The sequence below is a fragment of the Cnephaeus nilssonii genome (genome assembly GCF_951640355.1).
Source record: "Cnephaeus nilssonii genome assembly, chromosome: 4".
In the NCBI taxonomy this organism is placed as follows: Eukaryota; Metazoa; Chordata; class Mammalia; order Chiroptera; family Vespertilionidae; genus Cnephaeus; species Cnephaeus nilssonii.
This window is the reverse complement of record NC_137075.1, coordinates 45,924,901-45,941,675: the sequence shown is the minus strand read 5'-3', so window position 1 is coordinate 45,941,675 and position 16,775 is coordinate 45,924,901. Positions and strand designations below refer to the sequence as shown.

Genomic DNA, 16,775 nt, shown 5'->3' with positions numbered 1-16,775 from the left:
GGATCGGCTGCCTCCTGCACACCCCACACTGGGGATCAAGCCCACAACCCGGGCATGTGCCCTGACTGGGACTCGAACCCTGACCTCCTGGTTCATAGGTCAATGCAATGCTCAACCACTGAGCCACACTGGACGGGCAACATAAATTGTATTTTAATAAGTTCTCAAAGTGAAAACTCTCCCTAGGAAGGAGTCTCTAACAATGAAATAAATACAAGTGCTAGCTAATGTGGCTTTGGAGACCAATACACATTTTGTGAATTGATTTTTAAAGACTATTTTAAGAACCATTTATAAATTTCAATTATAATAATTTGTGTGTGTAGTGTTTTAGTCTTTTTTGAGGTGGCTTTTTCCCCCCCAGGAATACTGAACATCCATGATCTAGTAGGCAGCTACCATGTTCTATAAATACAAAGTGGTGACAGAATTCCTACTCTCATGAAGCTCATAGTCTAACACAGTGGTCGGCAAACCGCAGCTCACGAGCCACATGCAGCTCTTTGGCCCCTTGAGTGTGGCTCTTCCACAAAATACCACGTGTGGGCGCGCATGTACAGTGCGATTGAAGGAGTACCCTAATTAAGTTAGGTAATAACAATGTACCTAACTATCTAGTTTAAGTTTAAAAAATTTGGCTCTCAAAAGAAATTTCAATCGTTGTACTGTTGATATTTGGCTCTGTTGACTAATGAGTTTGCCGACCACTGGTCTAACAGGTTCAACAGGCATCTAAATAATTAAAAGTGCAATGAAAGCACAGAGGGAACGATTCTGCCTATTGGAGAATGAGAGGATCAGAAAACTCAGAGGGAGTCCTATATAAACTGACCTCTAAAGAATAAAAAGAAATTCTCTATAGAAAGAGGTGTGGTAGTGGGGGAGGGGGCACTCTAGGCCAAGGGACTATATGGTGTAGGTGACAGATGTAGTTTAGTTTAAGTGGGGTGGCAAGGGACATTAGACTAGCAAAAATTGTTTCAAACCAGACTGAGAAGGGCTTTGAATGCCATGCTTAAGGGTTAAATTTTATCTTATAAAGAAGCCATCTACTATATTGAGGTAAGAGTCACATGATCAGATTTACCTTTAAAAATAATTCTGGCAGGAAAACAGAGGATGAGGATGAGAGAGAGAGTAGAAATAGGGAAACCAATAAGGGTTACTCTTTCCCAGTCTGGATTTGGAATATCAAGGATTTGTACCAGGCAGGAAGAATCATGTAGTGTCACATAAGAAAAAAACCCCAAGAAGGAGGTCAGTTAAAATGGAATCAGTCATGGGTTCTCATTAGCATCCCTTGGGAGATTTTTTTTTTTTTTTTTAAGGATACTCAGGTCTCACCTCTATCTAATTAAATCAGAATCACTAGAGTGACACCAGGCATTGGGATTTTTAAAAAGTTATCAGATGATTCTAATATGTAACCAGGGTTGAAAACCTCCAGCACAACCCATAAATGAGGAGTCTAAGGAAAACAGTTCTGAGCATGGCTATCTTAATGGACTGTGTCATTCTGGGGCACTAAGAAAGCTAATTGATGTATATTATTTGTTGGTTATACTTTAAACAGAAAATGGCACCTGCAAAATGCACTAGTAGCATATTTATTAACAAACTTTACTGTGAACTGATGCTAATTAAAAAAAGAAGTATGTCTTTACATAAGAATGAAACAAATTCATAATCCTATTCTAAACTAGGCCTACCCATACCTTTCTCTAAATCAAAAAAGAGCAATAATTCATAAGTTAATATCTGTTTTGTTTGGTTAATGACCTATAAAATGTCTATGATAAATGTACTAGGATGTTAAATGTATGCCAGATACATGATGAATATTTTAATTTATTTAACAATAGACATTTATATTGCAACATACAAAATGATAAAAGAGACAAAAAAATTTTTTATAGTGGCAGGAGAGTGAAATGGTTAAAGGCATACATTTTGAAGCCAGACAGACCTAAGTTTTGAATCTAGGTTTCTGTCACTTGGTAATTGCGGTTCTTTGAACAAGCAATCTCACTTGTTCAAGCTATCATTTCCTTGTCTGTACAATGATGATAATAGGAACTACATCACAGGATTGTTTTGTGAGTTATACTTTAAAATGTATCTAAAGTCCTTAACATAGTAGTTGACATTTCTATGTATACATCTTGGTTCTTGCACTCAAGGAACTACAAAAATAAGATAGGCCAAGACAAGCTGTAATATAAGGCAGTGTTATCTTATAAATAATGACTTAATAGTTAATGCATCAATTAGAAATCTTTCAGTTTCAAAAAATAAAAAACACCTCTAGCTATCTTAAGAAAAGAGTATTATCTACTGAAAGGATGTCAGGGATCCATAGGTTCTGCAGGAAGCTGAGGACAGGCTTAGAAAGAAATGCTTAGAAACCCAAGGAACTGCAGATGACCAACAAGCTGGAGGGACAGTTGTTTTTTAGCATGAATAGGCTGAATGAAGATTGCTGCCTGAGTATACCAAGCAGAAATGAAATCTAACCATGTGTTTGGGGACACTGTCACCCTGAAATAAGACTCCCCACAATGGAAAGACCTCCTCCACTCAATTGAGAAGCTGCCACCAGATGCAGGACAGCCAGAAAAAAATCCTCAAAAATGTTCATCCTGAATACTAGCAGTCATTGTACTGCACAATACCAGGCATTTAGGGCTTCAGGTGGTATCTCATTAATCCTCACAACCATCATGAGGAAAATAATCTTATTACCATGTCTATTTTATAGATGAGAAAACCAAATCTCAGTGAGGTTAATTCGCCTAAGGTTACACAACTAACAAGTGGTAAAAAAGAAATTAAAATCCAGAAAGTCTGATTCCAGAGGTTAGGTATACAGCTACTAGTTCCTCCAAGAGGGGAAAGATCACAGCACATCTGGCTAGATAAGGAAATACATTATCAAGAAGGCTTTTTGAATTGGATAGATTGGGTGGGTATCTATCTATCTAGGCACTAGATATTTATATACCTTTAAAAAATGGGTAGATTAAAAAATTTTTACACAAGAAATACTTAAAGAAAAACTAGACAATACAGTTAAGTAGAAAGTAGAAAATAATTTCTGTGATTTTGCAACCTAGGGATAACCAAGAGTAATATTTTAGTAATTAATATTCTTGGAATAGTCTTTGAGATTTTATCCTTTGGTCTATCATATGTTGCAGACATTTCTTCCCAGGTTTTGTTTTAACTTTGTGTAGTTTATTTTTAAATATCTAGGCACATTTTTGTCTTACAAAAACATGACCATACTGTTTTATTTTTTGTTATTTATTCATTTGAGAGAGAGGGAAGGAGGGGGACAGGGGAAGGAGAGAGTAAATGGGAGGAAAGAAGGGAGGCTGATTTCTTTTTAACTGATTTTATTTTTTAGAGAGGGAGAGAGGAAGAGAAAGGGAGAAAGAGAAATATCGCTGTGAGAAACATTGATCTGCTGCCTCCTGCAGGTCCCCAACCAGGGATCAAGCCCTGTAACCCAGGCATGTGCCCTGACCAGAATTAAACTGGCAACCTCTTGGTGCCTGGGATGACATTCAACCATATGAGCTACACCGGCCAGGCCTCGCTGGCTGATTCTTTTTTTTTTTTTTTTTTTTTTTTTTTTTTTTTTTTATTTTTTTTTCAATTTTTTATTAAGGTATTATATGTGTACATATCTTACCATTGCCCTCCCCACACCCCACTCCCATATATGCCCCCACCCCCCAGAGTTTTGCATCCATTGGTTATGCTTATATGCATGCATACAAGTCCTTCGGTTGATCTCTTATCTCCCCCACCTCTCCCTAACCTTCCCCTTGTAATTTGACAGTCTGTTTGATGCTTTACTGTCTCTGTATCTATCTTTTTGTTCAAGTTTATAATGTTCTTTATTATCCATAAATGAGTGAGATCATGTGGTATTTTTCTTTCATTGACTGACTTATTTCACTTAACATAATGTTCTCCAATTCCTCCCAGGTTGCTGCAAATGATGAGAATTCCTTCTTTTTTATGGCAGCATAGTATTCCATTGTGTAGATGTACCACAGTTTTCTGATCCAGTCATCTGCTGACGGGCACCTAGGCTGTTTCCAAATCTTAGCTATGGTGAATTGTGCTGCTATGAACATAGGGGTGCATATATCCTTTCTACTTGGTGTTTCTAGTTTCTTCGGATATATTCCCAGGAGTGGGATTACTGGGTCAAATGGGAGTTCCATTTTCAGTTTTTTGAGGAAACTCCATACTGTTCTCCACAGTGGCTGCACCAGTCTGCAATCCCACCAGCAGTGCACGAGGGTTCCTTTTTCTCCGCATCCTCGCCAACACTTGTCGTTTGTTGATTTGTTGATGATAGCCATTCTGACAGGTGTGAGATGGTACCGCATTGTTGTTTTGATTTGCATCTCTCGGATAATTAGTGACGTTGAGCATGTTTTCATGTGTCTCTTGGCCTTCCTTCTGTCTTCTTTTGAAAAGATTCTATTTAGGTCCATTGCCCATTTTTTTATTGGATCATTTATCTTCCTTTTATTAAGTTGTATAAGCTGCCTGTAGATGTTGGAGATTAAACCTTTATCAGTGATGCCATTTGCAAATATGTTCTCCCATGCAGTGGGCCTTCTTGTTGTTTTGTTGATGGTTTCTTTTGCTGTGAAAAAGCTTTTTATTTTGATGTAGTCCCATTTGTTAATTTTCTCTTTAGCTTCCATTGCCCTAGGGGCAGTGTCAGTGAAGAATTTCTTTTGGCATATGTCTGAGATTTTGCTGCCTGTGGATTGCTCTAGTATTTTTATGGTTTCCCGTCTTATGTTTAAGTCCTGTATCCATTTTGAGTTTATTTTTGTGTATGGCGTAAGTTGGTGATCAAGCTTCATTTTTTTGCATGTATCTGTCCAATTTTCCCAACACCATTTATTGAAGAGACTGTCTTTATTCCATTGTATGTTCATGCCTCCTTTGTCAAATATTAATTGAGCATAGTGGTTTGGGTCAATATCTGGATTCTCTATTCTGTTCCATTGATCTATATGTCTGTTCTTGTGCCAGTACCAGGCTGTTTTGAGAACAGTGGCTTTGTAATACAGCTTGAAATCTGGTATTGAGATCCCTCCTACTTTATTCTTCTTTCTCAGGATTGCTGTGGCTATTCGGGGTCTTTTTTTATTCCAGATGAATTTTTGGAGAGTTCTTTCAAGGTCTGTGAAATATGCCGTTGGTATTTTAATGGGGAGTGCATTGAATCTATAGATTGCTTTGGGTAGTATGGACATTTTAATGATGTTGATTCTACCAATCCATGAACATGGTATGTTCTTCCATCTGTTTACGTCTTCCTCTATCTCTTTTTTCAGTGTCCTGTAGTTTTCCGTGTATAGGTCTTTTACCTCCTTAGTTAAGTTTATTCCTAGGTATCTTAATTTTTTTGGTGCGATGGTAAATGGGATTGCCTTTTTAGTCTCTCTGTCTGTAAGTTCACTATTGGTGTATAGAAAGGCCATAGATTTCTTGGTGTTAATTTTGTATCCTGCTACATTGCCGAATTCATTTATTAAGTCTATGAGTTTTTTGACGGAGTCTTTCGGATTTTTTATGTACAATATCATGTCGTCTGCAAATAAAGACAGCTTTACTTGTTCTTTTCCAATCTGGATGCCTTTTATTTCTTCTTCTTGTCTAATTGCAATGGCTAATACTTCCAGTACTATGTCAAACAGGAGTGGTGAGAGTGGGCATCCCTGTCTTGTTCCTGTTCTTAGGGGAAATGTCTTTAGTTTTTGTCCATTGAGTATGATGTTTGCTGTGGGTTTATCATATATAGCTTTTATTATGTTGAGGTATGAGCCATCTATTCCCACCTTGTTGAGAGCTTTTATCAAGAAAGGGTGTTGGATTTTGTCAAATGCTTTTTCTGCATCAATTGATATGACTATGTGATTTTTATCTTTCAATTTGTTTATGTGATGTATCACGTTTATTGATTTGCGGATATTGTACCATCCTTGCATTCCTGGGATAAATCCTACTTGGTCATGGTGTATGATCTTTCTGATGTACTGCTGGAGCCGATTTGCTAGAATTTTGTTGAGGATTTTGGCATCTATGTTCATGAGGGATATTGGTCTGTAATTCTCTTTCATTGTGTTGTCTTTATCTGGTTTTGGTATTAGGGTGATGCTGGCTTCATAGAAGGAGCTTGGAAGTGTTCCTTCCACTTGAATTTTTTGGAATAGTCTGAGGAGGATAGGTTTTAGTTCTTCCTTGAATGTTTGGTAAAACTCTCCTGTGAAGCCATCTGGCCCCGGGCTTTTGTTTGCTGGAAGCTTTTTGATGACTGCTTCAATTTCGTCCATAGTTATTGGCCTATTGAGCTGTTTAGATTCTTCTTGATTGATTTTTGGAAGGTTATATTTTTCTAGGAATATGTCCATTTCCTCCAGATTGTCCAGTTTGTTGGAATAGAGTTGTTCGTAGTATTTTGTAACAATCCTTTGTATCTCAGCGGGGTCTGTTGTTATTTCACCTCTTTCATTTCTGATTTTGTTTATTTGGGTCCTCTCTCTTTGCTTCTTGGTGAGCCTGGCTAGAGGTCCATCAATCTTGTTTATCCTTTCAAAGAACCAGCTCTTGGTTTTGTTGATCTTATGTATTGTTTCTTTGGTCTCTATGTCATTTATCTCCGCTCTGATCTTTGTTATTTCCTTCCTTCTGGTTACACTGGGCTTTTCTTGCTGCTCTTTTTCTAGCTCTTTGAGTTGTAGGGTTAAGTAATTTATTACCATTGTTTCTTGTTTTTTGCAATAGGCCTGTAGAGCTATGAACTTCCCTCTCAAGACTGCTTTCGCTGTGTCCCATAGATTTTGGATTGTTGTGTTTTCATTGTCATTTGTTTCCATGATGTTTTTTATTTCTTCCTTGATCTCTCTGGTGACCCAGTCCTTGTTTAATAGCATGCTGTTTAGTCTCCATGTGTTTGATTTCTTTGGATTGTATTTATTGTAGTTGATTTCCAGTTTTATGCCACTGTGATCTGAGAAGATGCTTGATATAATTTCTATCTTCTTGAATTTGAAGAGACTTTGCCTGTGACCCAGCATATGGTCTATCTTTGAAAATGACCCATGTGCACTTGAGAAGAATGTATATTCTGTGGCTTTGGGGTGAAATGTTCTGAAGATGTCAATTAATTCCATCTGGTCTAGTGAGTCATTTAGGATTGCTGTTTCTTTGCTGATTTTTTGTTTAGAGGATTTGTCCAGTGGTGATAGTGGGGTATTAAAGTCTCCTACTATGATTGTGTTGCTATTAATCTCTCCCTTGATATCCTCCAGGAGTTTTTTTATGTATTTGGGTGCTCCTATATTGGGAGCGTATATGTTTACCAGAATTATTTCTTCTTGTTGGATTTCTCCCTTTAGTATTATGAAGTGGCCTTCCTTATCTCTTGTTATGGCATTTACTTTGAGGTCTATTTTGTCAGATATAAGTATTGCTACCCCAGCTTTTTTTTCATTTCCATTTGCCTGAAAGATATTTTTCCATCCCTTCACTTTCAATCTGTGTGAGTCTCTTGTTCTGAGGTGGGTCTCTTGTAGACAGCATATATATGGGTCGTGTTTTTTTATCCATTCAGCTACTCGATGTCTTTTGATTGGAGCATTTAGTCCGTTTACATTTAAAGTTATTACTGAAAGGTATTTGTTTGCAGTCATATCTATTTTTGTGTCTGTATTCCTTCTTACCTGTTTATTTCTTCTTTTTACAGTATTCCCTTTAGCAATTCTTGCATTGCTGGTTTGGTGGTGATAAACTCCCTGAGGCTTTTTTTGTCTGCAAAGCTCCTGATTTCCCCTTCAATTTTGATTGATAGTCTTGCTGGATATAGTATTCTTGGATTCAGTCCTTTGCTTTGCAACACTTTGTATACCTCCTTCCATTCACTTCTAGCTTGTTGTGTTTCTGATGAGTAATCATTTGACAATCTGATGGGTGTTCCTTTGTAGGTAACTCTGTGTCTCTCTCTTGCCGCCTTTAGGATTCTCTCTTTATCATTTATATTTGCCATTGAAATTATGACATGTCTTGGTGTGGGTCTTTTGGGGTTGATCCTGCTTGGGACTCTCTTTACTTGCGTAACTTTTATCTTTCCCATATCCGGGAAGTTTTCTGTCATTATTTCTTCAAATAGATTTTCTAATCCCTGCTGCTCTTCTTGTCCTTCTGGCAGCCCTATTATACGCATGTTACTTCGTTTCATGTTGTCCCGAAGCTCCCTTAGGCTTTCCTCCTGCTTTTTAATTTTTTTCTCCAATTGCTGTTCAGCTTGAGCTTGTTTCTGTACCTGATCTTCTAACTCACTAATTCGGTCCTCTGCTTCTTGTAATCTGCTGTTGAAACTTTCCATGGTGTTTTTGATTGTAGCTATATCACTTTTCATTTCTTCCTGATTCTTGCATAAGTTGTTGATTTTCTCATCCATCCGATGTATAAATTCCATGACCATTACTCTGAACTCCTTTTCGGTCATGTTGCAAGCTTCATTTTCACTAATTTCCTTTCTTGGCGACTCCACATTTTCTTTCCTCTGTGAGTTATTTCGTTTCCCCATTCTGGCTATTACCAGAAAGCTCAAGCTTCTGTTTGCGTGGACCTGGGTCGTGTGCTGTGGGGACTTCGCTCCACCCTAGTTTCACTGAAGTGCTCTGACACTAGGACGTGTGACTGTCTTTGGTTGGTGGGAACCAAACTTGCCCAGGATCAGTGTCCCCAGTGTTCCGTGTGGTCTCGTGTGCACATTTAGAATCAGGGGCCCTGTCTGCACCACACTGTTGGTATGTGCCGAGAATGAGATCCTTAGCATGTGCCAGGATTCAGAGTTTCCCTGTGTCTGCACCAAGACTCGAGTGTCAAAGTCTCTGTTGCCTTGTGCAGTTTCTCGTTGAGAATCAGGGTCCCTGTGTGTGCACGCACCAACAATTGGGGTCGCTGGCTCTTAGTGTGAATGCGCTGTGAGTCAGGGATCCCAGGCAGCTGTGTCCGGCGTGCCAAATTCCCTGAAGTGGGGCTGCGTCCTGTGTGTGCTCTCTCTACTGAGCCAAACCGGCTAGAGCGCACATTCTTAAAAACCTGAAGGTGAGCCGGCTCAGTGCACTCTCCCAAAGTCCCAGAAGGGGGGCGGAGTCCTTCCTGAGCGCCAAATTCCCCAAAGGGAAGCCCCTCTGTGCACGCTTTTAAGAATCTCCGAAGGGGGAGCTGTGCCCCGCGAGCCAAATTCCCCCAAATTCCCCGAAAGGGAGCCCTCTGTGCGCACTGACAGATTTCCCCGACGGGGAGCTGCTTCTGTCCCGTGCGCGAGCGCGCGCCAAGTTCCCTAAGAGGGAGCAAGCTCGGCAGCTTGGGCCAGGGGCGGGTCTATCAGTTACTATGGCGCTGTCTGTGCGCGCGCGCCCGCCCGTGAGCAACTTGGGCGAGGGGCGCGTCTATCAGTTACTATGGCGCTTTCTGCGCGCGCCTGTGGGCGCTCAGCAGCTTGGGGGAGGGGCGGGTCTATCAGTTACTATGGCGCTATCAGCGCCTGCGAGGAGGGGGGTAGGCTCTTTGACTCACGGAAATCTGCCGGGAAGTCTGGATTCTTGTTTGTTTGTCTGAAGCTGTGATAGCAGTTCTCTGTCCCCAGTGGCTGCAGGGTCCTGGTTTGTGTCAGAAGCCAGGATCCGAGTCTCGGGCAGCTCTGTTTCCCAAGATGGCGTGGTCTCCGCGTCCGCACCAGCCGCCGAGAAGTGTCCGCTTTGTGCGCGGGGCTCCGCCGTCTAGGGCTGCCCTGTTCGGGAGCCCCTTGGAAGACCTGCAGAATCTAACTGACCCTATCTCATACACACACACACACACCACACACCTCTACACTCTCCTCTATGGGTTCCTCACTCACACTCTCTCTCTCCCTACCTTCCTGCCGGTCGCCATCTTTCCCTCTCTGATTCTTATATATGCCCTGACCAGGGATCGTATTCCAACCTTGGCATATTGGGACAAACTCTTAACCAACTTAGCTCCCCAGCCAGGGCAGAACCATACTGTTTAGTAACTTGTTTTTTCCACCCAACAAGATATAGTATCTTCCCAAGTCAATAAGAAAGCCTCTACAACAGTGGCTTTCCAATTGTATGGTTTTAGGGTTATTTTATATTCTTTCAAAAAATATTTATTGATTTCAGAGAGGGAGAGGGAGAGAGAGAAACTTTGATAAGAGAGAATCATTGATCGGCTGCCTCCTGCACGTCCCACAATGGATATCGTGCCCACAACCTGGGCATATGCCCTGACCAGGAATCGAACCTTGACCTTCTGATTCATAGGTTGATGCTCAATCACTGAGCCATGCTGGCTGGGCTATACTTTACTTTTGTTTATATTCACTTTACTTTTTTTTTAGTACCTAACCCTTAAATTCATTAAAAATTATTTTTATATGATTGAAAGATCTGACTTAATCTAATGCCAAATAGTTAACTCTTTATTATTTCCTAAGTGGAGCTTTATTATTTTTCCCTTTATTAAAAAACACATTTTAAATTATGTTTTGCAAACAGTTTAAAACTACAGATGAAGCTAAAGTAGCTCTTGACCATTTTACTCCTCTTCCGGTTTTCAGAGCACACTACCATTTGTGCTTTTCCCTTTCAGAATGTTTCCTTCGCATTTAAATTTATGTAAGCCTAAATATAAGGTTTGTGGCTACTTGACTGTTTTTTCCCTCCTCACTTATCTTTATCTTTCTACATAGATCTTTTTTTTTTTAAGACATGCATGGTGTTCCATAATGCAGATTACCATGTTTACCTTATCTTCCCTCTACCGATGACTAGGTTTCCAATTTTTCGTTATTTCTTCACTACCACTCCCCCAAAAGCTGGGGTCTGAGTTTTATTGTGCGCATGCGCAGGTGCCCACGGGTTGCCTTCCCAAAGATGTGACAGCGTTGAGTACTTTTTCATTGTGTGGGCGCTGGGGAACCGCAGCAGGTGCGCCGAGAGACAAAACACACCTAGACCCAGGACCCGGCCAGGGGGCCCTGAACGGGTGTTCACGTAGCTCGCCCCGACATTTTTCTTCCTTGCACAACGGACGCCGAATTTTTTTCCTTTTTAACCTCGTAGACGCAACAGTCCCCAGCACCGAGACCAGACACACAAGCTCCAGCCACCGAGCTCTACGACTAAGAAAGTAGGGAAGGAGAACCCTCGCGCCCTGAAGGGCCGCGACGCTGGCTTCCGGGAAGCGCACCGGAAGCCGCTGTTCGATCCTGCGTCAAATTCGACTTCAGGGGCCGTCGTAAAAGTGTCGTCCCGCGCCTCCTGAACCGGCCACAGGTCTCCGCTCGTCTCCGGCCGGGGGTCTGCAACTGCAAGCGTCAGTTTCCCTCAAGATGGCGGACGAGGAGGCCCGGGGTGTGGAGAGGATGGAAGTCAGCCCGGACTTGCCCCAGACCCCGCAGGGACTGGCCTCTGTAAGTCCTTGCGGGCAAGTTCCTTTTGTACCCCCAGTCCCTCCCTGCCGCGCTTCGGAGGATGCGGGGCTGCACGGCTTATGGCGGCTCTGGGGAGGGGGAGTTGTAGGGATTGATGTGGAAGGGAGCCACCACAGGAAAAGCCACTCACCCACCTTCCTGCTGGCCAGGTCTACGGAATTTAATGCCTTTGTCGTTTATTGGTGGTGACGAGCTCAAGCATGTCTGTATCCTGCAGTAGAAAGACCTGGTGGTGTTGGTAGATGGTCTGGTGTGGGGGGCTGAGGCGGGGTTGGAGGAAGAGCCATTTTCCGGGAGACGCGGCGTTAACCCCTCTGGACGACTGGAATGCAGGATGCAGCACCTGGTGTGGGGATTGATAGCGGGCTGGGTGGGGACGGATAGTGTCCGGGAGTGCTGCCACTGTCCACTCCTGTGTCCGCTCCTGTCAACATTGGGAGGCAGGCAAAGACAAGAGGTGTAGCGGTTGCAGTCCTTCAGTCCAGTATCTGGAGAACCCCAGGCCTCATCCTCAATGGAGGAACCCGTCTTCTGTCGCTGCTTTTTAACGATGGGAAAGAGACTTTCAGACATTTCCAGGCAGGGAAATACCATTAATTAATATCGGGATCTATATGTTGAAAGAATGGGGAGGCAAGAGAGAGTGAGCAAATCTGAGTCCGTCCTCTGGCTACAGAGAGAAAGCTGACTGACTGAGGAGGGTAAGAGGTAACATTAGATAATATTCTGGATGTCTCCCGCATCTAGTGGGGAGATACATAGGAAATAGTCAAATATTGATTCTGGCATGATGTTGACTTTTGTCAGTTGGCATTTATTCTTGCATACAGAAAAGTGTAGGATATACAACCTCTTCCTGAAGTTTCTTTGGTTTGTAGTTTTAGTGAAAGCTTTCTTGGAGTAGTTTAATACTGCAGACACTTGAGCATTGTTTTATGAGAGAACAGAGTGAACTCCAGAAATAAGAGTCCACCCCAGGGACTGGCTAGTTTGGCTGGGAGATAGAAACCAGGTAGGGAGGGAGTTGGAATAAGGGTTTGGCCACCCAGCTATGACAGTGCTTGCAGCTATTCTCTACCCCAAATATTTATTCAACCTCACTTCACTGCTGGTATTGAAGGAGGAAGCATCTATTTGAGATCATAAGAAATGAGAAGATGGGAAAAGTTTGGAAGCAATTGTAAACATCTGGTTTTAATGGTAGCTTGTGCTTTTTACATCTTAGAAGTAATGGAGAAACTGTGCTGTGGGCAGAAGTGTTACTGTAATTTTGTATTGCTAAAGATGACTAATGCTTATTTAAAGCTTTGATATATTCCTTCCAGGTAGTATAGTAAAATCTCATCAATCTGGACTTCACTTATTTGGGACTGGAGATAATGGTACAGGAATTGAGCTAGAATTATGTTGCAAACTCTACTTCAAGAAATATTAAATTTCATTGGGTAAGACTTTGGATTTTGCAAAGTAGCAGGTAGATTCCAAGAGAGGTGTAAAAGCTTCCAGCCCGGGTCCTGGATGCCTGCTGGCAGCCGGAGGGACACAAGCCCAGGTCCCAGGTGCCAGAGGGAACTCACAGTCCAGTGACACAGATAAGACAAGTGCTCAAATGATTTTAATACAAGATAGGGTGATGTAAGTGGATGAAGACTTGTGACTGTAAAGGCTCATGATCACTTTTTTGGCTTGGGATTTCTCTACTTGAGGATTCCAGATAGCATCTTACTTTCCTTTTATTTTTAAATCTACCATCTTTAATTTTATCCTAACTGGAGTAAGATTCTGCCTTTCCAGATTACTTCTTGTTTGCTATTAAGCAAAACAAGCTCAAAGATTCTTTGACATTCGAATAATTTGTATATTTTAAATCAGCATTGGGAGGCAGGTAAAACAAAAATAATGAATATGGGAGTGTTGCAGAGGTTTAAGAACTCTTACCAACTCCACTAGAGTCTTGTTTGTGGTTATAGTTTTTGCTATCCTTAAACTTCCTTCTTAGTTCCTAGGTCATTTTTCTGTCATGTTGCTATCAACATGTATGAAGGCTCTCAAATTCCTGATATTACCTAACACAATTAGAGTGAAATAATAGGTATGAATTATTGGACATTTATAAAAGCCATTGCTTGAGAATGATTAGGGTAATTGATTCTGTAGATCAGCATGCCCTACTAATTTTGAAGTCCTGGTCTTGTGGGCCACACATTGAGGAAGACTAAGCTAGACATTTGGAAGTTCTCAGTACAGAATTGACATGTTGACATTTTGGGGAGGGATAAGATCTTTGAGGAGGAAAGTGTGTGTGTATGTATATATGTGTATATATGTACATACATACAGAGAAAGAGACAGACAGACATGGAGTGAGAGGGTAAAGTGGGGGGGGGGGGGGGAGAGAGAGAAGGAGGCGGAACAGGAATGATTGAGTTTCAGGGACAGAAAATGGAGGAAAAACCAGGGAAGGACCTACAAAGGGAGTAGCCAAGCAGGAATGAGGTGAGAGTAGCGCAGTGTCATATGGCCGTGGTCGGCAAACTGCGGCTCGCGAGCCACATGCGGCTCTTTGGCCCCTTTAGTGTGGCTCCTCCACAAAATACCACGGCCTGGGCGAGTATTTTAAAGAAGTGGTGTTAGAAGAAGTTTAAGTTTAAAAAATTTGGCTCGCAAAAGAAATTTCAGTTGTTGTACTGTTGATATTTGGTTCTGTTGACTAATGAGTTTGCCGACCACTGTCATAGGGTATAATGCAGGGGTCCTCAAACTTTTTAAACAGGGGGCCAGTTCACTGTCCCTCAGACCGTTGGAGGGCCGGACTATAGTTTAAAAAAAAAAAACTATGAACAAATTCCTATGCACACTGCACATATCTTATTTTGAAGTAAAAAAACAAAACGGCAAAAACACCCGCATGTGGCCCACGGCCGCAGTTTGAGGACGCCTGGTATAGTGTGTAGAAGAGGGTGGTTTACTAGGTCCAGGAAGATGAGGACTGAGAAAAATTGGGAATTCAGATAGTATATGGGGTGGTCTAACACAGCTTTTGCCTTCTGTCTTCTTCAACTGGACTTGCTTAAGTCCATCTCAGAAGATTTTTCCTGGCGTGGTACTGTGGTCTTTTCTTTTTCCTGTCTGCACCCTCTGCCTATGTGATTTATTTAGTTCTATGGCTATAAATACCATCTGAATGCATTCAGTTCCCAAATTTAGGTCATCTCACTTCTGAGCTCCAGAATCACAAATCCAACTACCTACTTGACATATCCACTTGGATGTCTGATAAGTGTTTCAAATAGGGGGAGCAATTAGGAAGCCACTGCAGTAACTTATCCAAGCCATAGTTGATGGTGGCTTGTACTAGAGAGATCACTGGAGATGGAAAGAAGAGGATGGATTTGAGAGAGAATTTGGAAGTATGGTAGAAACAAAAAGATTTGCTTGTGGATTGAGCATGAGGCAAAGGGAAGAAACAGATGACATCTGGATCCCCAATGTTTGGCTTAAGCATTCATGGCCATGGTTATGTCATATACTGAGAAGAATGACCAGATTTTGGGAGGGGGGAACAGGGAGGCAGATCAAGAGTTTTGTTATTCCTGTCTCAGTAGATGACACTTCCATAATAGCTCTTGAACACAAACAATTCTCTGTCTCCACTCCACCTCTCTACTCATAGTCACCATCTATTGCCTAGGCAACTGCAGTGGCCTCCTAACTGGCTTCATTGCTTCCATTTTACCCTGTTCCAGTCCATTCTCCTCTTAGCAACCAGAGTAAATCTTTTTAAGACTAAATCATATTCATGTCAGTTTCCTGCCTAAATTCTTCAGTGATTTTCCATTGTACTTGTAATAAAATCTAAATGCATTACAAGTCATTCAAGATCCTGCCTGATCGGGCCTCTACATGTCCTCTAATTTCTTGTTAGTTTCTTCTCACTCAGTTTTAGCCACCCTGGCCTGTTAGTTACTAAAACAAACCCATGCTGTATCTTGCTTCAGGGCCTATGCCTTTACTTGATGTTTTTTTTTTCCCCTCCCTAGAGTATTTTTCTTCTGTTTTTCTTGATACTTACCCTGTCTAAAAGATGGGTTCCTCTTATTCTTTGTCAAAGTATCCTGTTTATTTCTTCCACTGCACTTATCTGTAATTACTGTATTGTCTTTATTTACTTATTTAAATGTCTGTCTTTCCTACCAGAATGTAAGCTCCATGAAGGCAAGGATCATGTCTGACTGTTTACTGATATATACCATTATGTGCTTGATATAGCAGACATTTACATACTCTTATTGAATAAATGAGGATCAACATTAGTGATTTATGGTAGTGATTGGGGGAAGGAGGACAGAAGTAGGGAGCATATTGGGGTAATAGCTAACCTTGGAGTCCAGACTGAACAGAGAGCTAAGGAAAGCCAAGGGAATTGGTGGGATTTAAGGTATTAAAGTTATGATGTTGACATAAATGGAAAGACTGAATGTTATGGTCAGAAAGGGGAAATTTGGAGTTTTAGAACATGGAGGCATATCAGATGCTTGTGATGGCAGAGCCAGGTTTAGATGTGCCTCTATGTTTCTATAGCAGCAGCCTTTTCATACTCTTGTATATAGCATGTCTCAGGCTCTACTCAGAAACACCTATTTACTGTCTATCTTCTGTTCTAGACAGAAAACTCCTTGATAGTACAAACTGTTTCCTGTTCACATCAGTATCTCCACTACCTAGCACATTGCTTCAGAATTGTTATTAAATACATGAATGAATGAATGAGGAGACACTAGCTGAGGTAGAGTAGAGGTGAAGGAAATAGGAGTTGAGAAGGTTAAGAGTTTATAAGGATAAAAGTTTAAAATTTAATAGGGAGGATTTTTAAAATATATTTTTTATTAATTTTTTTTTTTTTTTTAACAGAGAATGAAAGGGAGAGGGATAGAGAGATAGAAACATAGATGAGAGAGAAACACACTCCCTACTGGGGATTGAGCCTGAAACCTGGGCATGTGGAATCAAACCGAACTGGTGACCTCCTGGTTCATGGGTTGATGCTCAACCACTGAGCAACACCAGCTGGGTATTGTTTTACTTACTTATTGATTGATTGATCCTCACCCGAGGATATTTTTGTTGGAAAATAGAGAGGATTTTAAAAATATATTATTGAGGCCCTGCTGGTGTTGCTCAGTAGTTGACTGTCGACCTGTGAACCAGGAGGTCACAGTTCAATTCCCGGTCA

General features: G+C 41.4%; 1 protein-coding gene across 3 annotated transcripts in view; it reads left to right on the top strand.

Moving 5' to 3' along the window:
• The first annotated feature begins 10,898 nt into the window (after positions 1–10,898).
• Positions 10,899–16,775, top strand: part of UBR1 (ubiquitin protein ligase E3 component n-recognin 1) — a 151,236-nt gene continuing 145,359 nt past the window's right edge. For 2 of the 3 annotated variants that reach the window (XM_079769305.1, XM_079769303.1), the window contains exon 1: positions 10,899–11,521. In XM_079769305.1, coding sequence (XP_079625431.1) covers positions 11,441–11,521 — 81 coding nt within the window. In that variant the 5' untranslated portion in view covers positions 10,899–11,440. The remainder of the gene's footprint in view (positions 11,522–16,775) is intronic. The other variant, XM_079769304.1, reaches the window with a different exon arrangement.